Source organism: Myxocyprinus asiaticus, chromosome 1, assembly GCF_019703515.2.
Source record: "Myxocyprinus asiaticus isolate MX2 ecotype Aquarium Trade chromosome 1, UBuf_Myxa_2, whole genome shotgun sequence".
Taxonomy (NCBI): domain Eukaryota; kingdom Metazoa; phylum Chordata; class Actinopteri; order Cypriniformes; family Catostomidae; genus Myxocyprinus; species Myxocyprinus asiaticus.
This window is the reverse complement of record NC_059344.1, coordinates 33,515,204-33,542,700: the sequence shown is the minus strand read 5'-3', so window position 1 is coordinate 33,542,700 and position 27,497 is coordinate 33,515,204. Positions and strand designations below refer to the sequence as shown.

Below are 27,497 nucleotides of genomic sequence, written 5' to 3'. Positions count from 1 at the left end.
TTACATAGGAAAACAATGGAAAAACAGAGCAGACGCAGGCAAAAACACGTTCGGTGTGAACGGCCCCAACTCATCAGTTCGCGCGTATCTGTGAGTGAGAGCGCGTGCGCGAAACAAGTTCGGACGGCCTATATATATATATATATATATATATATATCTTCTTCTTCTTCTTCTTCTTCTTCTTCTTCTTTTTTTTTTTTTCTTCCATAAATTACAAACCCAAACCTTACTTAAAAACTCACCTGTCCTGACACCGAACCACTGACAACAGCGTTTTTACGCATGTACCCAGAACATAATTTCTGCGGAGCTTTCCTACCGGACTCTCCATAGACATAATGATTTTTATACTGTACGAACTATAGATTCTATCCTCTAACCCTAACCCTAAACCTAACCCTCACAAAAAACTTTCTGCATTTTTACATTTTCAATAAAACATCATTTAGTATGTTTTTTAAGCGATTTGAATTATGGGGACACTAGAAATGTCCTCATAAACCACTTTTAAAGCATAATACCCTTGTAATTACCAGTTTGTAACATAAAAAATGTCCTTGTAAACCACCCAAACCCGCCCACACACACACGCAATTCACACACTGGTTTCTCCTCATGGCTTCCATGTTTGCCAGAATCAGATTTGGGCTTGGGTATGTGGGTTGCCTACAAGCCATAACTAGCATATACAGTACTTCTGCATGGCCACTTTGATCACCTGTCTGGTGGTTGACTTGCCATTTCTGGCCATGTAGATATTTCTCTGTTATTCCTTTTCAGTGGTGGATTTACATTCTTAACACATATACTGTGTATTTACACTGCCTAGATTATAGCAAAGATTGAAATGCACCTTTCCAAATTATATCGTATTTAAACAGTAAAAAAAAAAAAAAGATACTAAGGCTCTTAGCCAAAAACTAAACCAGCTCTAGCACTTCACCTTAGACCTTACAACTTTGACCTTACTGATAGCACATCCTTTTACCATTTTCAGGCTTTTTCTTAGTTCCTTATTTGTATCTTTTGCTAAATGCTAAATTGAAATGAGGTAAATTGTAGGAATTGTAAAGGCATAATATATGTACAGTGCACAAATAGTTATTTATGTGTGTAAAATGTGTTTGTGTATTCACAGACAGTGTCCTCTGTATAAATAAGTGATGTATGCATTTGTGATGTGAAATTTGTGATAATTGTTAAAAGTTTGTACATTGGGTGGGATCTGGTTTGAACTTTGTTTGTCACAGTTTACTGGTCTGTTGAGAAATCGTACCCCTGTTGGCCTTTCACTCATTTTGCTGTGTATCATTTCTGTTCAGACCAACCACACTAATCAGATAAATTAACTCTAATCGTAGAAGGTAGTTGGAAGGCTGTTGGAAGGATGTGGTTTTTATCTTAACTGATGAAACAACATGCTGATCTGTCACCCGATGAGCTCACCAGTATCAAAGCTGTTACAGCAAACATTTTGTATGTTTGACGGTTAGTTCACCCACTGTGATTCACCATGTTTTATTTGTTTGTTGATGTGATTTTGGGCAGGTTTATGTGCCAAAGAATGCTGATGTTTCTGGGCTGGATGTATTTCTTAGATATGGGCTTTAGGTTGGTGGTGAAGGGGAAGCAGGCCAGCAGTGCAGTGGCTCCTATTCTAGCTATCGTTGCTCCTTGCTCATGTCAGATCATGGACAATGCAGTAGAGAGCCTTGCTGTCATTCCTATTCGCTGCTTCCTGCACTTTATATATATTTATTTTTTATTTTTATTGAATAATGTGTTTCTATGTAGTGCGTATAGTATACTGTACAGTGTATGTTATTATTTCCATATTGTTGAGTGTAATTATGTGTATATCAGATGTTTAAATTGTGCTGTGTTAATTGGTACTGTCTCATCACTGTCACGACTGCTATGTTGATCGGAACTGCACCCAAGAATTTCACACACCATTGCACTTGTGTATATGGCTGTGTGACAATAAAGTGATTTGATTTGATTAGATTCAGCTCCTTTGCGCTCTAGCCATTCCTTTTTGTCCATCCGGCAACTTCGTTTTACCTTCCTATCCAGTTCCTTGTACTTGGCTATGGCCTCTTCCTTTCCCTCTCCCAACTTGGCCCGGTCTTGTTGGCACTTGGCAAACTTACTTTCGTCAATCAGGACCCGTGTTCGATCTTGAATCCATTGTTCTTTCTGCATCCCTCGTCGATGCCCAATCACCATCTCTGCACTTTTCATAACCATTTGTTTGAAAGGTATCCACTGGCCTTCAACGTCAACTGCATCCTGTAGTGGTTGGAAACAATTTCTCAATTCCAGTTGGAACTGCTTAGTGATGGTATGGTCCTTTAACTTCTCGATGGTATAGGGACATGAGTGCTGTCGTTCTTGTTTTTTCTTTAATCGAAACCTGAGCGTGGATCTCAGGAGATGGTGATCAGACCCAATGTCCACCCCACGGTACGTCCTCACGTCCAGAAGAGCAGAGCGCTACCTTCCACTGATGCAGATATAATTCATTTAATTGTTTGTGACGCCATCTGGTGATCTCCAGGTCTTCTTTTGGATGGTCTTTTATGTGAAGTAGGTATTTCAAAAGCACAGGTGTTTCATGCTGCAGAAAGTAGCAGACAGTCTCTGTTGTCATTTGTTTGTCTGGCTGAGCCGTGGGTTCTAATTACATGTTCCAGCCCATGCTGATCTTTGCCTGTTTGCACGTTGAAGTCGCCAATGAACATCTTGACATCGTAACTGGGAATGTCATTTATGGTGTCTTTCAGCAAGTTGTAGAATGCATCCTTCTTCTTTTCATACACATCTTTGGTAGGTGCATATACTTGGATGATGGAAATCTTAATGTGCCTGGACTGGAACTGTGCCGTGATGATTCGATCATTCACTGGTCGCTACTCCAAAAGGGCACATGATGCTTCTTTGATCAGTATCAAGCCGACGCCTTTGATGGTGCTCCTCGTGGCTGGAGTACAACACCGTCTTTCCATTGCTGGTAACCCTACCACTCCCTGTCCATTGCATTTTGCTGACGCCCAAGATGTTGAGCACGTAATTGTTGAATTCACGTAGAAGCTGCATCAGTTTTCCACATTGGCACAATGTCCGTACATTCCAGGTGCCGATTTTGGTGACAGTCGTTGCACTGAGAATAATGGATCGCATCAAGCATTGGACAGCCATTGGGGTTTCCTCCAGTGTCGTCATAGTGGGAGAACCAGAATTCCCTTGTGACTCAAAATTATGAAGTTGGGCACATACACATTTCATCAATCAGGTTCATATCAGATCAGTAAGTGAAAAATTGTGAAATACCATATTCCACACAAAGAAACTAATTTGAAGCTGAGGCGGCTTCTCACACTTATTTGGCCAATAGCAGAACAGGATGACAGCAGAGACTTGATTGGTTTCATTTAGTGGTCGTCGCTGCTACTGAGTGTGGAATTTCCAAGCAAACAATTAAAAGGAAACTGGAAATTTTCTGGTCCTTGTTACAGAAAAAAATACCCATTATTGTTAACAGTTTTGAATGTGTTATTATTACTTCTTAATATTGTGATACCTATTGAAGTATTAAGTGCATTATATGTTCCTCAGGGTTTTTGCGCAGTGTGCAGCCAGTGCTTGTTTCACGCAAAGATCCAGATTCTTGTAGAAACACCATCCTTGAGATTGAGAGGAGAGCACAGTCAGGCTGGCCTGCACAGGTGAGTACTTCCCTTTACTTTAGGTTCTGCTCAGAATCTTAAAGCCCCAATACCTGTAACACCACAACCTTTGATGCTTAATTTCCCACAAATGATTGCCCTGATTCACACTAGTATTTACAATTCTATTTTCATATGTGAGTTTAAAAATGGTTAAAATTGCTATGATAAAATTGTTCAAAAAGGTTCAAATTCTAGCTCTGAGAGTGAAACTCACAACGTATCAACAAAGTTAGTTCCGACTTTTGAAAGCAGGAAATTACTTGAGATCCATCGAGTGAAAAGGATGTCCGGTTCCCAAATGTCACTCATTAAAGCCATATTACAACTTATGTTGCAACATTGTGATTTATTTTCTTTTACAAACTGTAAAAATGCACATATTGTTAAGTTTTTGTGAAACAAACTGTGATCTCTATTTTAAAAACCATATTATAAGTCAAGTTAATATATTGGTATTTGCATGAAAATTAAGCCACCATGATGGCTACCACTGAGAACATTGCTGGTGTTCTTTTCTTTTTCAGATACTCATTTTTCCTGAAGGAACATGTACAAACAGATTGTGTCTCATTACTTTCATACAAGGTTAGCAGGTTGTGTGTTTATTTGTGTGTTTTTATTGTTGTTGTTTTGTAGAAATGTTAATTATGATATTGGAGAACATTCTTTATAAAAGGCAGTTAATTATTTACACCTTAGTTGAGATGTAAATAAAATATATTGTAGCAAAAGTCCATAATTCAGTACATAAATAATGAAGGAAGTGCATGAACTATACCATATGAAAATCATGTTGGCTATCATCAGTTATCATATAACTACTGTAATGCAATGCAAATGTATACAAACACACACACACACACACACACACACACATACATTAAGAGAAGGGAAAGAGAAAATTTAATGGAATTAGTTGTCGTTTGCAGTTGTTTACTGAAGAAACTAGAATGAGGCTTGCTGGGGTCAGCAAAACCACTAGCACATGAAAGAGAGAGAGAGAGAGAGAGAGAGAGAGAGAGAGAGAGAGAGAGAGAGAGAGAGAGAGAGAGAGAGAGAGAAAGAGAAAGAAAGAGAGAGAGAGAGTTTTGTCTATGAATAAATATCATTCTCACCATCAAAAAACATTTTTCTCTTTGTGTCTGTGACAGTATATATATATATATATAAATCTGTCTGTAGTATAGTTTGGTTATTCAGTAAGTTGCTGTGATAGTCACTGTTGTGATATGTGTGACATATTGATTCTTTCTACATGCGGGTCATATCATGAGGACAGTCCATGAACTGTATGTGGGGCATGGTGTGATCAATAGAGTGTCAGACAGGCATTCAGCTTCATTCTGAAGCATATACGCCTCCAAAAAGAAAGCAGATCTTTTTAGCCGGTTTCCTATATTTAAAATAGAGGACAGCCTCTATATGTATTGCACTGTTGTACTGAACTGTTTATTTAGGAGGTATGAATCTAGGTGAACCACTAAGGTTAAAAGAACAAAAGGAACAAAAGGGATGAATGAAAGGTGCTTATGTGTTACTCTCTTTGACCCCACAGGTGCCTTTGTCCCAGGGGTCCCAGTACAGCCTGTTCTTATCAGATACCCAAATAAGCTGGTCGGTATTCAGCAGAAATTCAACAGAAACCTCATATAATTGTGATAATACCTCAGTTTCTGGTGGCAAACAGAATGGAATAATACAGCAAAATACAATATAGCTAAAAGCTTTTTGAAAACATGTTAAATAAATAATAATAATAATTATAAATCCATAATAAATCAGAGACAAGAACATAAAGTTGGATAATAATACATGGGACCACCTGCCAAACATATAAATATTGCAATATTTATATCAGCTCTAAAAAGCTTCTGTCTTTCTAATACTTACAGGACACAGTCTCGTGGACAGGGCAAGGCCCAAAATCGTGAGTAATGTGAAAAATAAACAAATCATAAAATCATTTATACAGTTGACATAGTGCTCTTTAAAGGTTTGAGCACCAGAATTAGACCTTTCCAGTCACTATAGCAAAAAAAAAAAAAAAGAAAGTATTAAAAAGTCATCAGATTTCAAATTACGAGCCGAGCCTGGGTGTAATGTTGTAAGAAACACACGTTGCTATTTTTCAGGAAGGGGATTGGGGTAACATTTTTAGCTGTTCTGGGTAAAAAGCATGCTGACTCCATGAACAGCCTGTCTGTTGTGGGAAGTGAGCATCTCAGGGATGTTTTATAGTGTTTACTGACATGGGGTGCTAAATTTATTAAGTAGAACAAAGAAAGATAAACAGCCTGCTGTCTGACTAAATTATCATTTTTAAGATCTCGATCTTCTCTGCATGTCCAGACCATATCTTGTACTGTTGTTCACATTCTTGAATAAGACACCCTCTGAGTATGTTGTAAATGCAGTTGCACCATCATGCATATAAAGAGGGCAGTGCTTCCTGAGATTGCTGTTGGTATGGAACCTCACCTCTAGTTCCTGTTTTAGGGCCAGACTACTGCTGCTTACACTCTGTCAGCTTTACACAACAGTGGAGATTGAGGTCTGTGAGAAACATTTGTGCTTTTTTTTCTGGCAGTGTTCTTTTCTTACAAAAGTTTGATGTAGAAGCATTTCAAAAGGGCATCAAGACTTAAAATAGCTCTGCACAGCTTCATGGTGTTCCCAGATGTAAATTACACTTAAAACGAATCACATACAGCTTCAAACAAGCTAACCTTCACATACAGTCCGGCAGCCTCCATTTACTTTATGGTTGTAATGAGTGCGCATTTGATTGTCTCTGTGTTTTAGTTTCTACCCCCTTGGACTCCTACAGAGATCGAGAAAAAGAGTCCTACCAAGTTTGCTCATTCAGTGAGAGCTGTCATGGCAGAGTAGGCACACCATTTTTCTCCTATTCTTTTGTATTTGCTATATCTACACATGGGCATCTAAAGTGTGATCACAATGAAGCAATAATGTTTATAAATGGTTCACAAGTGTGTGTGTGTGTGTGTGTGTGTGTGTGTGTGTGTGTGTACATGTTTATACTACATTGTGCAAGGATTATAAACCTGAGATCACCTTGTGGGGACCAGCCAGCAGTATGGGAAATGGCTTAGTAAACATACTAAATGATGTTTTTTTGAAAATGTAAAAATGCAAAAAGGTTTCTGTGAGGGTTAGGTTTAGGGGTAGGAGTCGGGGATAGAAATTAGCGTTAGATCTGTTTAAATCCATAAAATGCATGGAAGTCTATGGAGGGTCCCCACAATGATATAAAAACAAGTTTAAGTGTGTGTGTGTGTGGGTGGGTATGGGTGGTTTATGAGGAATTTTTTTAGGTTACAAACTAGTATTTACAAGGTATTATGCTATAAATGTGGTTTATGAGGACATTTCTAGTGTCCCCATAATTCAAATTGCTTAAAAAAACATACTAAACGATGTTTTATTGAAAATGTAAAAATGCAGAAAGTTTTTTGTGAGGGTAGGTTTAGGGTTAGGGTTAGGGGATAGAATCTATAGTTTGTACAGTATAAAAATCATTATGTCTATGGAGAGTCCTCATAAGGATAGCTGCACCAACATATGTGTGTGTGTGTGTGTGTGTGTGTGTGTGTGTGTGTGTGTGTGTGTGTGTGTGTGTGTGTGTGTGTGTGTTACTAGGTCGCTAGGCTTGCCGGTCACAGACCACACTTATGAAGATTGTCGTTTGATGATTGCAGCTAGACAATTGACCCTGCCTACGGAAGCAGGCCTCGTGAAGTTTACCAAAATCAGCAGGAAATTGGAGTATGACTGTTAAACCTAAAAATGCTTTACAAATAACTTCTATGATATAATTATTTTGATCTATGAAAAATAAGTCAAAATCGATGCCAATGATAGTTGTTAAATTAGTCTCTGTTTCTGTTGTAAATTCAGACTAAAATGGGACAATGTGAAGAAGGAGTTGCAGAGTTTTGCCAACATAGCTTGTTCCTGCAAAGGTGGGAGAATCACAAGTGAGGAGTTTGCCATTTTCTTCAAACTGCCCATCAGCCCAGCTCTGCTGGAGCTTTTCACTCTGTTTGACAGGGATAGTGTGTCCATAACTAAACCCTGGAAGTTAGTCACAAGTATGAAATACTTGCTTTAAGATCTTTGTTTTCAGTCTAAAAAATGAAGATTGTATGGATTCTTAAAAAAAAAAAAAAAACTTGCATTTGTTTTGTGTTCCTCTTTGTAGAATGTGGATGGCACCATTGATTTCAGAGAGTATGTCATTGGTGTTACTGTTCTGTGTCAAACAGCTAATAATGAGGATGTTATTCAGACTGCTTGTAAGGTAATGATATTAAAGCTAATGTTATTACAATAATATAATTGCAAAGCATTGATTCTCAAAGAAGCATGAAAAGATTAAATGAAGACAAAGTTTGTGTGTTGTGGTTATATGAGGGTAAACCATAAAAGCAGTGATGTGTCAGTGGTGGTTAGCACCTTAAGGTGGTTTTTACTACCACTTGACAAAAAGAAGCAGCATTATTTGGGTCAGCAGTAGATGTGATGTGATACTATTGATAGTCATGTGATTTAATGTCAAAATGTGTTCATTTATATGTTTACAAAGAGGCAGATTATTAGTCATGTCTGTGAACTGTTTCTGCAGCTGTTTGACATTGATGAAGATAACTGTATCACACAAGAGGAGTTTAGCAGTTTGCTACGTTCTGCACTTGGAGCGTGTGATCTTGACGTCCACAGGCTCTTTACAGAGATTGATGCAGATGGATCAGGACATATAACTTATGGTCTGTATGCCTGTGCAACTTCCACAGTGATAAGACTGTCAGTCAAATTAGCAGTGCTATCATTCATATTCCAGATAATACAACTCTTTGGTTTGAAAAAAACTGTGTTGACCTTTTTTAAGTTTTGTAAAAATAGAATTTATGTGTTTGTTGTCATACTAAGTAAAGGTAGACCGATAAATTGGTTTTAGCAGTTAATCTGTGCCGATAGTAACTTTTTGGAACTAGCGGTTATCAGAAAAAACATATGCAAATAGTTTTTTTTTTCTTTTTATTCCTCCGTTTTCTCTGTGGTCAGCGCTTAAGTATTCTACAGTTAGAACGGCTTGGTTCTACAGTATAAATGTTGCCTTTAGAGGTGAAATAAAAACAATCATGTGGGGATTTGCTGTATCTAAAATCTTTCATCATCCTCACTTGAATGCATATTTTGTTACTTTGATTAGATAATTAAGTGTTTAATTGAAGCGAGGGCATGTAAAGAAAAATGCAACTTAATTGTAGTAAAAGTATAATAATCTTACAGAGCATTCCACAGTAATTTGACGGATTTATTGAGCATCACCCTGTCACCCAGGAGCTTTGTCTACACCTGAAAGTATCATGGTTAACACTATTGATTCCATGCTTTGTGCATGTGAATGCCTTGGCTTGGAAAGTAGCTGCTTGTAATAAAACTTTGCTTGGCGAACACATCTGTCATGAACATTTTCAAGTAATGACTAGTTTTTGTTGTTGTTTGTCTAATCTATTTGTTGTCAAGGTAAATCATGTTTTTTGTCCGATCAGTGATTGATTGCTTGTTGAAATTTGGAGACAGTATTATACCAGAAGTCTTCATGAAGTATAAGTGATTTCAGTCTATAGCTGCATACAGTGTACTGGATTGGGGTTGCAACCTACTTTAGTGCTTCTGTTTAGTAAATAAATATACTTTATCTCCCTTTTTCTCTTAGATGAATTCTGTTGCTTTGCTCTCACCCACCTTGAGTATGCCAAACTTTTCACCATCTACATCAAGTTACAGCGATACTAGGCTCTTCAGCGAGAGGAGCCTGACTGTAACACTGCTTTGTCTGAATGCTGTACTGCTTTTCATGATGATCACCAAGAGGACAGTCAGACCTCTGATAAAAAAGATGACTGACACATCCAAAAAAGGTGAAGCAACAAAATATGGAGCAGAAGAAGATGCAGCATGTAGCCATAAGTTTGAAATTCTGTCTTGCCATTTGAGGAGGTGCCTTAGGTCTGGATAGATGTTTTTTTTTTTTTTTTTTTTTTTACTTGTACACAAGCATATGCCCTTTCACAGTAAAGCAAACTTGGTTTTCTGTGTGCCCCACTAAGTTTTTCCAAACAGTTTGATGTTTTATTTAAAGGCCTTCAGATCTGTGTTTACAAATGTTTACAAATGTCATTATATGAAGACTAATGAGTTCATAATTATTAGTTGGGCACCTGTAATAGCCAATGAGATTTTCTGATCTGGTAATTTGAGTATATATGGCCCCCAATAAAGACAATGGTCAAAACTTAAGTGTTTTTTTTTTGTTTGTTTGTTTGTTTTTTGTTTTTTTTGGACAGTGGATTATTTTATTATTATTATTATTATTATTATTTAATAATTTTTTGATGAGATGAAAGTAATCCAAAAATAGATCTTATACAAATAGAATCTTTTCTTTTTTTCTTTCTTGTCTCTCTTTGCTCAGAGACTTTTGTGCAGAAAGTTTGTTTTAATCAAAGGTTTTTGCTTTGCATTTTGTATTTATTTGCATTCCCATTGAGGAGAGATGTTGCTGAGTTAGCATTCTGTCCCTGCTGCTTGTTCCGACTAATACTCTGTTGCATCCACTGAAAATAGGCCAGTTTGTGAGCAAACAGGCAACACAACACGCCCAAAACAGCATGCACCAGGGGGGCTTGGTTCCAAATTATCCCACTGCAGTGGTATTTATTTAGCAATGCAGGTTGGAATTATGATTTTTGTTAAGGCAGCAAAGTTAACTTATTTTGAAATTTAATTAGTATTTGTTGTGCCTTTTATGTTTGAGTGCATGAGCACTTGTTAGAAGCGTTTTTACTCTCTTGAGAATTATCAGTGGCTATGGAGGGAAAAACTGCTGAAGCAGCCTTCCTGCTAACAAATACTCTAATACTTAAAACTTCCACTAGGTGGCAGCAGCTCCCAGTATATAGGTATGATAGTCTGCATTAACTGCTCCACTCATTTCCAGAAAAGGAGATGTCCGAAAATCAGTCTGTAATGACTCGGCACAAACTGTATATTTACATCTGGAAAAAGTGGCTATACTGCTTCATGTAAATTGTTGTGTGGCCATGAGCTTCTTCATAATAAAATTCGAAGTCAGTAAAATTAGATGTCAGACTACTTTTGTAACTATGCTAATGTCGCACAAGTACACAGAAATAATTTTCTTAATCAGTATTTCTGTCTTGTAATCCAGTAAAAATATCAAAACATCCTTAAAACAAAATACTTTAACTTGACAAGCAAAATGACATGAGATATAAAGACTACCAAAACTAACAAAATGAAGAGGTTTAAGCTAGAAAAAAAAAAAAAAAAAAAAAGTTTACCAATGGGGTGAGAAAAATACACTTGTTTTCCATTTTAATTAAGTCTATTATTCTCACCCTATTGGCTGGTTGGTTGGTTGGTTGGATGGATGGATGGATGGACTGATGGATGCATGGATGGATAGATAGATAGATAGATAGATAGATAGATAGATAGATAGATAGATAGATAGATAGATAGATAGATAGATAGGAAACATTAAAAACTAATGAGAAACAAGTTCATCATTAAGTGTTTTGTATAATTGTATAAAGTTGCGTTATATCAAAAACAAGTTGGACATCCTGTGCAGCACCAAAGAAAGAGTATGTAATGAGTGACTTGCTGAGTGCTTTTGTCAATATAATATCATTAGAGGGCAGGTCAGGGATGAGGATAATGATGATATCCTATGAGAGGCTAATGTTCTCTCCCTCGTCAGATACAGCAGGATGAAGAATGGGATTGCGCTCACTTCATTAAAGTCCTGCTGCTCCCCACGCTTTGATAACCAGCTGTGATTTCCACTGTCAATTTGTTCTAACCTTTTCAAACGTGAGGGGGCATTTCATTTTAATCACAATTGATGAGATTGCATGGAATCAATTAAGTCACATTGTTGTTTCTGTTTCTTTCCCTTCCTTTCCTTTCTCTATCTGTTGCTGTCTCTCTTTCTCTCAAAGTCCTTTCTCCCTTTTTTCACTCACAATATTGCTGCATTCATTTCTATTTCAGCCTGAGGTGAGTCTGTCTAGTCAAATTGTGGACAATCAGCCCAAGTAATCGGGTTTTATTTGCGCAACACCAAACAAGCATTAGCCGGTAGGGCTTTGGCTGAGCAGTCTGTGCTGAAACAGATGAGGGGGCTGATCAGGGGCTCGCCTGAAAAGGTCAGTGCCGACCGGCTACACTGTTAATTGACAGCTTGCAAAATAGCTGCAAATCATAGACCCTTCACTCCCATTGCAAGAGTAGACAATGTATAAATTAAATACTTTTCCCTTAGAAGGAGACATCCAAAACATATTGCATTCTCTCTACTCTCACTTTTATATTTTACGTTTAATTAGCATTTTCAAAATGTCAGAACATGGCTTTAAATCATTGTGTTTTATACTTTTCATTTGTCTCTCTGTGTGTTTTTAATTTCCTTATGCTAGCAGGGCAATCATGGACACAGACCAGAAGGTCCTGACCTCGGTGAGATGCATCTTAAAGTCCTCTCAGAAAGAGTGCATAAACCATGCATTATCCATCCTCCAACCACTGGATGAAACTATGCTGATGTACTCAACTCTGTCCTCTCAGACATATCAAGCAAAACACAACATTAAGTTTTATGCATATCACCACCACACATACAGTACTTCTGCTCTTATATTATATTATATTATATTATATTATATTATTAATAATTATATCACAAGTAGTTCATAGTGGACAGTACTCATAGGCCAAAATATTTTAAAGTAAGTGCCTCTTGATTGTAGTAGACACATGGACTCTTTCGTCCATTACCCATCCATGTGTGGGTATGCATGCATCTATCCTTTAGTTCACCTCTCTGTTTATCCATCCATTTATCCAGTGATTCTCAACCAAGGAGCCGGGGCTCACAATAAGCAAACTTCCAGTGGGGGCCTCAAGATGACTTCAAATAATTTAAAATAAATTATATTGAAATTACTTGAATAACCACTAAAAAAATTAAGCTTACATACATATATATCATCTATTACTGTATATTGTCTGGTGCCTGTGAATATTGTCTTAAACAATGGGGGGAGTCAAAAAGATTGTGAACTACTGCATTTATCTCTTCTTACTTAGAAATATTACTCATTCTCTTTGGATATGTTAAGAACGGTGTCTTAACCTTAGGGAAATACAGTACTGAGAACTGAGTCTGTACATGTGCAGTTTCTAAAGGTTAAGATTTGAGTCCAGATGTTATACAGCTTTTAGACAGAGCCTAACATTACTATGAGCTTTGCTGTCACAGGAATCATATTATTGATGATACAGAATGCTCAACAAATTCAATTCCAGTTCAGTCTCTGATGATGGGGAAATTTGATACAAGGAACTATGGATGTAAAAAGATGTAGTTCTGTGGATCAGTGGAGAAGTTATTGCTGTCCAGCTTTTGTCTTTGTTAACGTTTCAGTAAAATTTGATTTAATGTTATAACCCCTTTATGGTGTTCCTTCCTCACTCAGAATGTAAAAGTTTATCTTACTGTGACTACAAAAAAACTAAAACAGGAGTCTTCAAGCACTGTTACTATGTTGCTTCTGATTCTGTAACAAATGCATTTCTGTCCTTCACTTGTATAACTGACATGCCGGTTGTGACACCAGCTCAATTAATATTGACGTATAGTCAAACTGAAAGCTGTATGCTGCTTTATAATGGTGGGCTGCACTGTCCCTGCTCTAAAATCTCCTATACATTCCTTTCAACTTTACATAATTAAAATGTTGCTCATTAAAAAAATTCAATCAATTTGGCAACTGATCAACTCTTTTTATTATAGATCCAATATAAAAAATGAATAATAGCAAATGTAAATCCTGTTTTACTGCAACTGTAAATTCTCAGTTCAAATTCAGTCCGCTTCCACATTGGGATCAACACTGATCACATGCTGATAAACAAAGGAGGGTGATGTTGATCCAGGTTAGAGTTAGCCAACATTAGGTGATACCAGGGACGGACTGGCCATCGGGAGCACCGGGTGTTTTCCCGGTGGGCTGCTGGGTAATTTGGGATGGCCCACTGCTGCGCAAGTACCAGCCTATCCTAAAGGCGATATAGGCGGCCACTCTGAGCTCCAACATGGTCTCGCAGAACCCGTAACAGAGCGAGAATTTAATAACCTTAGTAAGGTCAGAACAACACAACGGCTTCTATTTTGAAATCATTCAATGACTTTTAATTTGAAATCACTTACAAGGTGACATGTTTTCCATATGCGTGTTTAATTCCGCAACTACTTTGTTGCTGTTTGAGTCTTTGAGGCTTACTTTGTTTAAAGGACAGCAGAAACAGCGCTTGTCAAAGCATTGGACTTTTCACTGTTTCTCATGAATAATCTGCTGGGGAAGGAATTAAAACACTGCAGATATAAAGATGCATCAAACTAACATAGAGGGAAAATATTGTATGAGCAATCAATCTGCAAAATATCTTCAAAGATCTACACTTTAAGAGTTATGTTTAATATTATTTCTTACATGTATTTATATTTGTTTATATTTATATACAGTATGTACATATTCTGGTCAACTTTGTTTTTATTGATTGTTTTTTAAATAAACATTTACACATAGTTATTCAAGTAATTGACATGAAATTTTAAGCACTGTCATCAGTGTCCTGCTGTGTGACACTTTCTTCCTCTAACTATTTTAAACAACATTTTATGATCTTGTATAGCTATATATACATATATAATATAGTATTATTATACTTGTTGTTTCCACAACCTCATATTTACTAAGACAATAGTTTATTTGCAATTCTAGAAAAAAAGTTGAAAGGTGATTAAGATCTTTAAAAATTTTGAAGAAATGTTGACTTGTCACAGCACCTAAAATGCACAGTTTCCCTTGTACTTTCATAAACATTTTAACCTAACATCTGTAAAGTTTTCGGACATGTTCTTTGTCTGAACTATAAAGTACTTATTTTAGTGCTTTCTCTAAAAAATCCACTCATCACATTTACAGTGGTTTTATATGTTTTAAAGTTATGACAGTTTTGCACTGGTGGGGCCCGTTGTCATGAATAGCAGTCAATAGAAATTGCTTTTTTTCAACACAAAAATCTGAAATTGAGCCGGAAAATGAAATCAATGAACTGGTGTGTTATGGTGTGATGCGTTGCGGGCCATGTTTGGTGGGCCGCTCTGGGCTAGAAAGTCCAGGGCCACTTTTTAATCCCAGTCCGCCCCGGGTGATACTGAAAATTTACAGTAATGTAGGAATTCCTCATCCAACTCTGTGGTTCCCGGGCTTCCATGCACAACAGTTTTCTGTTATTGAGATGTTTGTGGTGTAGAATGTTACGGTCTCCTACAATATCCAGATTATATCATCATGCAAATAATATGTAAATTGAGAAAATGAAAAACCAATGTAAAAGCAATTATACAAGAGGTTTTTTTATTTGATGATACTCTCTTAGTAAATATGTGTATGTTTAATGGTCAATGTATATGTATATCTAACATAGCAGAGTAGGAGTATTGATCTGTGATTACATTCAAACTACATGAAAATACATTGATTAGAAAGTGAAAGGGCACAAACTGATCCTAGGTCATCACTTTTGTTCTGATTGACACACATGACCCCATGGTTGTTTATTGATCTTTAAGGGAACTGGAAGCAGCATAAGTAGGGACATTCAAGAATACAAATGTCTTGATATCAGGGTCTTAATCTGATGTCAAGACACTAGTAAAAAAAGAAAAATCACACTCTGAGTGAGTCCTGACAATGTCAGTCATAAATGTCAAAACAAAAACAAAAACAATTTTTACTAATAATGTGTAGTGTGTTACAAATATTCTTAAATGTACCTATATTGGTATTGGAGTCCGACTCAGCTTATCCATCAATTAAAGTATGGGTCATTTGGTCTCCACTTCATAAAGCGTTTGGCTTGGTCTTCAATCAAAGGTGTTTTAAAAGAATTAAGGAAATAACACTGAAAGACTTTCATTTGATGAGCCAAAACACATTTTAAAGGGCAAGCTAGTCATGTATGATCATTAGATCCTGAAATGATGTGTAGCTGGACCATACTATGTAATGATTGGATGTAAATAATAGTTAACAATAGTTGTAATTCTATAATTCTCATTCTGAGATTCACAGTCTAAGTAAGACTCCTCAGGTCAAAGGTTATCTCAAGACATTATGGTAAAACCCAAGCTGTGCAAATATACCCCTTGAGGCAGTACGGCGGTGGATCACACAGTCACTATCATAATCCATCATAAAGTTTATACATAGTAAAGTAACCTCTATTTTTCTCAGTGGGATGGAATATTGCATGAATCATGTACAGTAAATTGATCAACACTATTGAAAGGGATCCTACAACCTGACTGGCTTTTTATAAGATACCAAAAAGTTATGGTAGTGGCCAGCTCTTACACCTGCCAAATGGAAACTAATTGCAATATTGATGCAGAATAGGCAAAAACCCTTCATTTTACATGGAACGAGCTGGCAACTTACTTACTCTAAGGGTGTGTTCACACTTGGCAGGTTTGGTTCAATTAAAATGAACTCTGGTGCGATTGCTCTGTTAGTGCGGTTCATTTGAACAAGTGTGAATTCTGCCATCCGAACCTTGGTGCACACCAAACAAGCGGACCGAGACCACCTGAATAGTGGGTCTCGGTCCGCTTCTAAACGAACGCTGGTGCAGTTCGATTGATATATGCAACATGGACCAAAGACGTCTAAACGGACCAAAAACAGGAAGTTATTTGCCTAATACTGATCTCAAGCATACCTGGTTCTTCTCATCATAGGAGCTATGTTGCCCATTACAGTTCGGTGAAGGCATTGGAACCGCGTCAGCCGTCCTTGCAGCATATCTTCATTTGTGTGTGCAACGAAGGAATTCCTGGCGCTGTTTTGACTCCTTTACCCATTTTATTAGCTCTTCGTTTGTTCTCAGCTGGTAAAAATACCACCATATATACATATATAAATCTAACGAGCGCATTTCACCCAGCAGCCAACATTGTTTTGGATGTTCAGCAAGTTCCGTTGCAAAATATATGTAATAAAAGCTGTCCAATCAAGTTGTGACTATTTCCTGATGCCTTTTGTTTTGTATCTTTAGGTTCGGTGTTAAAAATGCCAGTGTGAACGCTAAGCGAACCAGGACTAAATGTATTGTTTTCTTTTTTGGTCCGGACCAAGAGGACCAAGAGAACCGAACTACAAGTGTGAACACACCCTAAAGGTGACCTTTAGACCTTTAGCGTCACCCTTGCCCATGACAACATCCTAAAAAAGTAAACAGAGATTCCAGCTCCTATGGAGGAAGAATGTGTGTTAACGAACAAATAAATCAGCATCTAAAACCTTGTTCCTTACTCTTGTTATCTAATCTGAACAAGAATATGTACAAAACTGCACAAAACAGGCCTGTGAAGGTTTCATAAAAGAAACGCTGGCTAGCTTTAAGGGGACATTCATTGACTTTAATGGGATGAACTGATCGCCCATATCTAATAGAAATCGTCGCCTATGGCTAAAGCGGGTGTGGAATTAGATTACACGTGGAACACAATGCTTTTACTGCTTCTTAGAAAACATCTAATTTAATCTGTGAAGAAAAGGAAGAGAGAAGAAACTGGCAAATCAAGGAAGAGGGAGGGGATGGGGTAAAAGCTAACTTTTTAAAAACTAAATTCTAGTAGTGGCAGGATACAGATTATAGGCAGTTGTATAATTCATGCTTTTGATTTGTAATTTAGCCTCTTAGAAATGCTCGAACATCTTTTTGAAGTTTCTAAATGTCTAATTGAGAACATCTTTAATATTAAGTGGTTTCAAGCTTAACTTTAATTACAGTACGTGTTCGTGTAGTAGGTTACGACCTGTTTACAATTGTCTAGTTGCAATGGATTTATTTGGACAACTTTGATGAGATTCAATGTCAAAAAATAAAATAAAAAATAAAATAAATAAAGACATCTTGCAAGGTGCTTCCTTTCTTAAGTCCAGCGGTGGCGCACTATGTATTTGTGGATGTGTGACATTCAGGGGCGGAGGGGAAAGCTTCAAAAAAATATGAACAAGAAGGGGGTGATGATAATCATATAGAAAATATCACGTGGAGAAACTGGATGTTGCTTTTAAACGTTCACAGTTTACAGCCACTAGCTACAAGGGAGGGGAGAGTAAAACTTCCACGAGAAGCTCCAGTGTCTCATTTTCTGGATCAAGCAGGAGGGACGGATCATGGAAGGACCCCCTCAGAATGACAAGTACTATGACAGACTTATATCTCGAATTGAACAGCGACGCAGCCTCTCTTTATACAGATTCACATTTATTCCATGAATTGTGGCGCGTTGAGACGCGAAGCTAAAGTGCCAAGAGGAAATGTCGAGTGAGTGTCACTTGTAAAGTTTATTTTTTTCTCTTTATCCGTGACACAATGATCTCGCGCATTTATTGTAGACCGTCTTGATTGCTTACAACAATGACAGGCAAAAGTACTTAGCCTATTCAGGGTGTATGAGGATGCTTTAGGGGGCGTTCAGACCGAACAAGGTCTTGCGGTCAAAAGCCAGACGCAGCACAACGTATATAAAAGAACGCAGGTATCTCGTGACACGCTTTTAAGGGTCGACGTTCCTTTTTACACCTGATACGGCGTCAAAAAAACGCGGCACTTTGAAAAAACAAAGAACTGGACGCGGCTCAACGGTCAAAGACGTCCGTCTAGCTAGTTTACAAAAAAAAAAAAAAAAGCGAGACGGACACAAAAACGTGTTCGGTGGGAACGGTCATTAACTGGACTGATTTTGCTACGTTAATTGGCGCAGCATCACTTCATACAGGTATTCAACGAATTGTTGCACGTTCAGACTCGATGCTCATCGAATTTAAGTTTACAAGGTGTAATGTCAGGTGATTGGGTCTTGTAAAGTTTTTTTCGTTAAACGTAAAGGAATGATGTCTTGCAAGCCGTTTTAACCGTTAATGTATTGTTTTTGTATGGTTGTACGCTGGAAGCTCCTGTCACCAAGACAAATTCCTTGTATGTGTAAGCATACTTGGCAATAAAGCTGATTCTGATTCTGATAATCATAGCGACAGGCAAAAGTACTTCTCATATTGAGGATGCTTTACTCTCTTTCGTTTTGCAACGTCATACATATATCACAGCAGTAAACTTCTCATTTCCCCTCTCTTTCACAGCTAATGAAAGCTGGGCAGAAACATCCACCTCACCGGGAGAGAAACTGTAGTGTTTTCTATTCATCATCATCATCAGCATCATCATCAGGATCATCATCGTCAGTGCGAGCGGCGCGCGCCTCACTTTCTCCACATCATCGGGGCCACGAGAGCGCCAGGGCGCGAAGATGAACATCCAAGTCCTGCCCGAGCACAAACTGTCCGCAGTGGCCCCGTTAAAACAGCTTAACGTGGAGAAAAAGGAAGTGGAGCTGATCCTGGTGAAGGAGCAGAACGGTGTCCAGTACACGAACTCCTCTGTCGTGGCCTCTCCGGGCTCCACTGAGGATGGGGAAAGGGAGACATGGGGCAAGAAACTGGACTTTCTGCTCTCTGTCATAGGCTTTGCTGTGGATCTGGCCAATGTGTGGAGGTTCCCCTACCTGTGTTACAAAAACGGAGGAGGTAAGATCAGTTCGTGTTCTCTAATAACATGCTTCTTTTGATGTTTTAAGGGTCTCCCTTGACATTTCTATGGTCATGTTACAGAGTACGTAAGTGACTAATAATACCAATGAAAATTATTGTGTTTGCTTGCACTTAATACAGTGTGTTTACATATTATTTTGTGGAGCAGCTCGTAAACGTATTGTGTTCCTTTTTCTTATTGAAAGTAGATTTAAAACGCTAATGATGTTTAACAGACACTGTAATGTGAAATGTAACTGTAACACTTTTACAATAAGGTTCCATTTGTTAACATTAGTAAATTCCTTCGGTATCATGAATTAACAATGAACAATATATTTTTTACATCATTTATAAATCTTTGTTAATGTTAGTTAATAAAAATACAATTGTTCACTGTTAATTCATAGGGCATTAACTAATGTTAACATATGCAATTTATTTATTTTTAGAAATGTATTAGTACAGTATGTTAAAATGAATATGAACCAAGATGAATAAATATTGTAAACATATTGTTCATTGTTAGTTCATGTTAATTAATGTAGTTAACTAATGTTAAGTAATGGAACCTAATCGTATAGTGTTACCAGTGTACAGTAGATAAAGCCTATACTTACAGTAGAGTTCAGTCATTACTGTTCTGACAAGTGAGTGTCAAGTGGTTCTAAAAATAACAGACTTTTTAGAAAAATTGCTCTAGGTCAAGAGGTTTGAAATATAATGTTTGAAAATAGCTTATTTCACAATGTCATAAAAGTTGATGCGAAGAAAAGTAACGACCACTTCATTGGAATTATGACTCATTCAAACATTGTGAACAAGTTGTTTATCAGAACAACCTGCAAGCGATTTTTGTCACAAATAAAATGTTTTGCTAGGCAACTAGTTAGGAACTATGATCAGGGCTGGGGAGTAACGGAATACATGTAACGGGATTACGTATTTAAAATACAAAATATAAGTAACTGTATTCCACTACAGTTACAATTTAAATCATTGGTAATTATAATACAGTTACATTCAAAAAGTATTTTGATTACTGAAGAGATCACTTTGCATTTTACTGTCATTTGTTTAATTTAACATTTATACATATAAATGATGCGATCCAAAGTGCATTTGAACAGCAGTGAAACACTTTCTTATGATGTGTTACATTCATACGAGCAGACAGAGAAGTAAGTTTGAAGTAAGTATGGAGCAGAAGAAATAGAAATAAACCTTGTGTAAATTGTCAGCTTTACACTAAGCTAAAATGTTATTTCTAGCCATTTTACATGCATGTTACCAGGCACAATCATATTGTTTTATCAAGAAAATTCACGTTGCATCATAATTTCTTTTTTTCTAGTAAGACCTTTGATATTAGGGCAAAAATCGTATTCTTGATAATAATTTTTGTATTGTTTTCCTGTAAAAATATCTAAAAATCCTTAAAACAAGATCAATTTGATTGATCTTGTTTTAGAAACAACACGCATAAGATATTTAGGTTTTTCAGAGAATGTATTTTTAACGTGTATTTTGTCTTACTGTGCTGGCAGAGTTTTTATAGTCAAAACAAGTGAAAAAATCTACCAGTGCTGAAGAAGTAATCCAAAGTATTTAGAATATGTTACTGACCTTGAGTAATCTAACGGAATACGTTACAAATTACATTTACAGCACGTATTCTGTAATCTGTAGTGGAATACATTTCAAAAGTAACCCTCCCAATCCTGACTATGATATAGTGCTGTAAGTCAGACTGACTCTAACGCTACAGTTAATTTGCCATGCAGTACAATGACAACTTTTGTTCAGCTATCAATTTTTTCTTGGCTTCCCTTAGGTATTTTTCAAGTACTGAGTGTAAAATGATGTAATGTATCCCCCAGGTGCCTTTTTGATCCCATACATTCTGTTCCTGTTTATTGCTGGGATGCCACTGTTTTACATGGAACTTGCCCTGGGTCAGTATAACAGAGAGGGAGCAGCTACTGTTTGGAAGATCTGCCCTGTGTTTAAAGGTATGTTGAAAATTTTTATACATCCAATTCTATTGACATGAAAGTTGCTGAGGTGGAATGTAACATGTTCTCAACACCCTATGGGTCAAATTCACTAAACAGTTGTGCATGTTTTGCACGTGTTATTTCAGCGCAAAAACCTGTATTGCATTCACTCACCACCTACAATGTAGTTTAAGCAGCCGCAGTCAGCATTTAAATTGTGCTGTATCTTGAGCCATTACATTTATTCATTACCATTCCTTTCCACCCGAACAAGGCTAATAATTTGCAAGGCTATGCAAATTAGGCTCATTATAGATTGCGCTTCATTTACAAATCATTTCCGGTACAATTCACATTGCGCTATTACCGCCGGATGAAAGCAGGCGGTAAAATGTATTATATTTAAAAGGGATGTTTTTATACATTTTCTGTCAATCAAATCAGCAGTAATTCATCAAATAATGATCAAACAATGGAGAAGAGCTTTATAACCTGGTATATATCCAGATGCGCAGTGTAATCAAGCACACTTTCGATATGTTAAAGAGTTGATTCAGGTGTCTAAATCACAGTAGTGGGTGATGCTGTACAGTCTGGCCAGAGTTTGTCAGATCACGGTGGTCTGCTGCGTCCTCTCTTAGCACTAAGAATTGGCCATAAGATCAGAATTGTGTGTGGAAATAACCAGCAATTTTACTGGGTGCAATGAATTCTTAGTGAATTCCCCCCATATGAGTTGCAACAATACAGTCACAATGATCAGGCTTAGTCATCATTACAATGCATACACTTTATCTTCATAAGTTACAGAAAACAGAAACCTGAAACAAATGAAGATGGCAACTTTTTGCATTTAATAACAATATTTGTGACTTTGCTCCTCAGGTGTTGGCTACACTGTGATCATCATAGCATTATATGTGGGGTTTTACTATAACGTCATCATAGCGTGGTCACTGTATTACTTATTTGCCTCATTGACGAGTGAGCTGCCCTGGCTCAACTGTGGTAACTTGTGGAACAGCCCCAACTGCACAGATCCACAGCTCATTAATGGCACCTTCTTGGGTAATGGGACCTCCTATGCCAAGTACAAGAACACACCTGCAGCAGAGTTCTATGAGTAAGTTCTTTGAGTTCTAAATTAAATTATATAATTGTCTTTTTGCCCTGGGACTTTGTCATTGTAATTGAATGGCTTCCTTTTCCTTCCTTATGTACTATTGTTTCACAAGTTTCTTTGTAGTAGTGTGATTGTGAAACAATATAAACATCAGTTTTATGAATCCAGTCACACAGTTTATACCTTTGCTTCTCACAGCTGTCTCTGAATCAAGTTAATAGACTCATAACACACTGCAGTAAACTCAAGATTTGCTCAAATTATTAGTACAAGTATCATGGTTATGTGGTTTCATTTTGTCTTGTGAGTATAGTTTTTCCAAAATTAAAAGTGAATTAAAAACATCCCTAATAACACAGTCAATTAGGTCATCTCCTTATGCTTAACAATGACTGTGATGTATATAGTTACTCTTTTGACATTGTTCTACTTTGTTATGTTGTACCAGTCATTTGTCGCTTCCTATGGTGTCTTGCTGATATGGCACCTAATGGAGCTATCACTCAGTTAGCACTGTTCAGGATTTGTTTTCCATGTATTTTTCATTCCATTGTGCATGTAATGTTTTGCAGGGCTGGCACGAAGCATGGGATATCTGTATTATTGGCTGTGATGTGTGTGTGTGTCTGCGCATGCTCATAAAAACAATTCTTTTAGATACAGTATATATGATTTCTTTTGGAATATGTAGAAAAAGATGAAAACACATTTGAAACCTGTCTCTGTCTCTGTCAGGCCATGTTGAGGGGTTTTGCTTTAGTTAACCATTGCTTGTAGTTGACTGAGGAGTTAGCCTTGAGGGAGGTTTTCTAGCCTAAATGAGTCAGGCATTCGCACTAGATTAGTACCAGAAAGTACAGCAGGTTGATTTCCAGCCATCTTTCTAGCTGTTATAATTTATTTTTAATGGAAGGATGAACGTTTCTGAAGCACCCAGATGTCTTATTTTTTTCAGTAAACTGTATGACTTCTGCAGATTTTTGAATATTTAAAACAAGACTGAAAGTTAGAATTGTTTTTTGAAGAAAAAAAAGTTATAAAAGTAATATGTAAAAAAAATTAAAAAAAAAAATATTTTTTTATATATTATATTATATTATAATATAGTGTAATATTGCAGATATAGAATGCCAATTTCATTTTATTTATATATACTGTAAATCATCCAGGTATTTCTTCTGCCTGTTGCTGCTCTGGGGTAGAACACAGGCACAATGATGAGCTTGTCGTATGGGAACGCTCATATGGGAATGCTTTTGCTTAACAAAATTAGGTCAATATCAACTTGTATGTGGCACCTGAAACTCTGAAACTCCCTCCTACACTTGATACAGGGCTATGTAAGAAGCTCAGTTCCGTAGCTTTTGATGTTGACTAAAAGAAAGGCACCCGTTTGCACTTCAAAGGAAACCAATCCTTTCCCGTGCAAGAGAAAATTGGGCTCCCTGTGTTAGGGAAAACCAGAGGAATGCCTTGAATAATGAAGAAAATTTTTTGTCTTGCTGACTTGTTAACAACCAGTTATGAACAAAAACAGAATAATCTGAGAGACACTTGACATCGGTGTCTAGTGACAGATCATTTTGTCTTTCATTTCCATTGAAAGAGAAATGTAAGCTTCTGGGAACAAAATCTATACAGTATATGTAAATACACAAATATGATTTTTATGTAAATATAAATACTGTATATACTGTACTGTGCAAAGTTTTGGGCAGAATAATGCTATGAATAATTTTTATTCAATCAATTAGCTTTAATATTTGGTGTGACCACCCTCTGCCTTTAAAACAGCAGTAATTTTCCCAGGTACACTTTGCGCACAGTTTTTCAAGGTTGTTGGCAGATAGGTAGGATCAAGCATATTGGAGAACTTGACACAGTTTTATGTATTCAGGCAGTCTCAGTTGCTTCCGTCACTTCTTGTAAAGTAATCCCAGACTGACCCAATGATGGTGAGATCCGGGCTCTGTGGGGGCCATGCCATCTGTTATAGGGCTATCTATTTTTATTCTATTCTATTTGCAAAAGGAATGCTTGGGAATCTAAAATGTATATTTCCTATTGACACTCTAAAGCTGAAGATATAAAATAACATCTTCAGACAAATGTTTTTGTGAAACTACTAATGTGCCTTCTACACAGTACTGTTTACATATAGTTACATGTTTATTGTTTACATGCACAATTTGTACTATTTACATTGATATGTAGAACAAGTGCTAAAGCATACTGTCTTTAACCATGGGCGCTTTAAAGTCGTTGGGTGGGGGTGGAACTGCTGTGCAGTGAACATGCGCTACACGGACACCTTTAACGGTTGCGCAACATCTCCGTATCAACAACTGCATCTCCTGCTGAAATCGTTTAGATACGCTCCTTCTGCGAACATGGATAGGGGAAAAGAGGGTGGCGGACACAATGTGCTTGGCCCCATGGGAGTTGTGGGTCCCTGGGCTTCAGCCCATGTAAGCCCATGCGTTAATGTGCCCCTGTCTCCAACCAAAAGTTCAGCATTTTGTTTTGGTTGAGCGGATATTAACAAGAATGGAGTTGCATGGCTTCTTTATTATAATTCAGTGTTTTGTGTGTGTGTGTGTTGTTGTTTTAAATTAAAAAAAATAATTTTAAATTACTTTTTAATTAAAAGAGACATTATCAATGACAAATGGACTGCGTGGGTCTTGTATTCGGACACACATTAAACAATTAGGGATGGGAATTTTGGTCATTTTGTTTACTTGAGTACTCAAAGTAATTAGTAACTCGTTGAGTATTCTGGCGGGGGGGGGGGCACATAGACATGTACATATACAGTATGTACATATATGTTATATTCTTTGGTTGCTGCATTGCGTGTCGTTGTTCCAGTGTATATTCATTATTATAGGCTGTTATAATGTAGTCTGTTTTAAGAAGTACAAAGGAGGGCATAATCAAAATATAATGCATGATATTTTCATTATGTGAAGACTCGCTGGCCAATTAATTGATACAATGCTCAGAACACGTGTCTCTGTTCATCATTCAGGTTACCGTAATAAACTTAGTAAGTGTGCACCTCTGTTACCTATGTCACCTCTGTTTCCCTCCTAGCCTTTGGCCTTTTTTCAAAAAGCAGAGGTGTTTGGGACCCAGCTTTGGCGTTGCTGTGTCCGGTGCGTGCTTTATGCATCTATTTGGATTGCACGCAGAGCTTTAGATGCTCCAAGCAGCTCTTTGTCTGCTTTGGTGGACAGCGGAAAGGAAGCACTGTCTCCAAACAGAGGATCGCCCACTGGGTCATTGATGCTGTTGTGATGGCATATCACGCTCAGGACGTGCCGCCCCCCATGGCGCTACGAGCCCACTCTACTAGGAGCGTAGCGGCCTCATGGGCCCTGACCAGTGGCGCCTCTTTGGCAGACATCTGCAGAGCAGCGGGCTGGGCAACACCCAACACCTATGTGAGGTTCTATAATCTGTGGGTTGAGCCGGTTATATCCCGTGTGTTGTCAGGTCGGAACAGGTAAGTTCTGGGACAGCTGGCCGGGTGTACCGCTTGCGCATAGCGCCTTTCCCCTCCCATGAGGTGAAGACGTGCGCCTTTGACTCCCAGTTGTGTTCACAAGTTCTGATCCCTGGATGACTTCCCTCCTTAGCCCTGTGGCAGACGAGTTTACGGAGAAACTCGCTGCCGGCCCAGTACATGTGCTAACTAAGCCCTGTACTGGGGTAGGTGCTCCACATGCGCTGGTTCCCCATAGGTGACCCCATGTGATATATCTTCCACTAAATTGTTTCCCTAGGCTAGCCTGTCCCTATTTGTTGGGCAATCGACTTGTTCCCGAAGGACCGTTCGACGCTCATAAGAGCGTTGGGGGGAGGTTACGTGGCAGCCTGGTGCGCTGGCTACGAGGCATGCAGCGGTCTGCCCGTCTCGCACCGCAGTCCACGTAACACAGTTCAGCTAGTTGTGGCGTTTTGTATAGGGACCCCTAGTGTCACTACATCGACACAATGTTGAGTGAGTGACGGATAGGGAATGTCCTGGTTACTTTCGTAACCTCCGTTCCCTGATGGAGGGAACGAGATGTTGTGTCCCACTTGCTACAATGCTGAACTACCCACTGAAATGGCCGGGACCTTGTCTCGGCTCCTCGGCACAAAACCTGAATGAGTGGTTGTATACCATCTCCTTTTATACCCGTATGTCCGGGGGAGTGGCATGCAAATTCCACTCGCCAATTCCCTTTGGCCTTTTTTCAAAAAGCAGAGATGTTTGGGGCTCCCAAGAGTGACCCCTAGTGTCACTACATCGACACAACGTCTCGTTCCCTCCATCAGGGAACGGAGGTTACGAAAGTAACCAGGACGTTTCTGAACCGTGTATCTGAAAACCGTGTTTGGCGTGATTGGAGACGGCATTACCATCGTATTTTTAAAATGCTGTGTTAAGTTGAAAATAGATTTGAAGACCCTGCATTCTGTTACATTCAGCTGTGCTCCATCTAGATGTCTGATAGAAAGATTTCGCCTAATGTGTGTGCGCACGCTTCTCCAGAGTGTAGAGCGCTGTCTTTGGCCCGTACAGAAAACCACGCTGCTCTCTGATGGAGTTTGTTGCTTTGATGATTCCTCTCATTTAACTAAGAATTTTAAACTTCATACTGGGAAAGCTGCAATGGAATGGCACTTACAACTTGTGCAGAAATCTTCGGCTCTGATTTCACTTAGATGCAGGTGTGTGACATCATGCAAACATGTCAACACTGAGGGAGATTTACAGTCAATGATAAATATTCACTTTTATTAGATAATCGACATTATTGAGTCAAAGTTTCTACAGTATATGACAATAAAACTTGTTTATCAAACGTGTGCAGAGAC

General features: G+C 37.9%; 2 protein-coding genes across 6 annotated transcripts in view; both read left to right on the top strand.

Moving 5' to 3' along the window:
• Positions 1 to 1,378: 1,378 nt before the first annotated feature.
• On the top strand, positions 1,379 to 9,805 carry LOC127448486 (lysophosphatidylcholine acyltransferase 2-like). Of its 5 annotated transcripts, XM_051711068.1 has the most exons (12): positions 1,379 to 1,489; positions 3,620 to 3,729; positions 4,257 to 4,317; positions 5,288 to 5,346; positions 5,625 to 5,659; positions 6,229 to 6,283; positions 6,535 to 6,617; positions 7,393 to 7,518; positions 7,651 to 7,833; positions 7,955 to 8,053; positions 8,378 to 8,519; positions 9,476 to 9,805. In XM_051711068.1, the coding sequence occupies exons 1-11, from the start codon at positions 1,420 to 1,422 to the stop codon at positions 8,511 to 8,513; spliced, it is 1,017 nt and encodes a 338-aa protein (XP_051567028.1). In that variant the 5' UTR covers positions 1,379 to 1,419; the 3' UTR covers positions 8,514 to 8,519; positions 9,476 to 9,805. The 5 variants fall into 5 exon arrangements, 1 of the variants encoding a protein (XP_051567028.1); XR_007898537.1 differs by lacking the exon at positions 9,476 to 9,805 and having other exon boundaries at positions 7,651 to 7,715; XR_007898536.1 differs by lacking the exon at positions 9,476 to 9,805 and having other exon boundaries at positions 7,651 to 7,730.
• An 8,177-nt stretch (positions 9,806 to 17,982) lies between these two features.
• Positions 17,983 to 27,497, top strand: part of LOC127448402 (sodium-dependent noradrenaline transporter-like) — a 41,649-nt gene continuing 32,134 nt past the window's right edge. Inside the window, exons 1-4 of the mRNA XM_051710890.1 lie at positions 17,983 to 18,121; positions 19,062 to 19,505; positions 21,389 to 21,520; positions 22,391 to 22,628. Of these exons, the coding sequence (XP_051566850.1) occupies positions 19,229 to 19,505; positions 21,389 to 21,520; positions 22,391 to 22,628 (647 nt within the window). The 5' untranslated portion in view covers positions 17,983 to 18,121; positions 19,062 to 19,228. The remainder of the gene's footprint in view (positions 18,122 to 19,061; positions 19,506 to 21,388; positions 21,521 to 22,390; positions 22,629 to 27,497) is intronic.

What these genes read in the sequence shown, in the direction of transcription:
- LOC127448486 (XM_051711068.1), top strand. Translation starts at nt 1,420, where the DNA reads ATGCTGATCTGTCACCCGATGAGCTCACCAGTATCAAAGCTGTTACAG. An exon ending in AAAATCAGCAGGAAATTGGA is followed by an intron (nt 7,519 to 7,650) that starts GTATGACTGTTA and finishes TTGTAAATTCAG; the next exon opens with ACTAAAATGGGACAATGTGA. An exon ending in TTATTCAGACTGCTTGTAAG is followed by an intron (nt 8,054 to 8,377) that starts GTAATGATATTA and finishes CTGTTTCTGCAG; the next exon opens with CTGTTTGACATTGATGAAGA.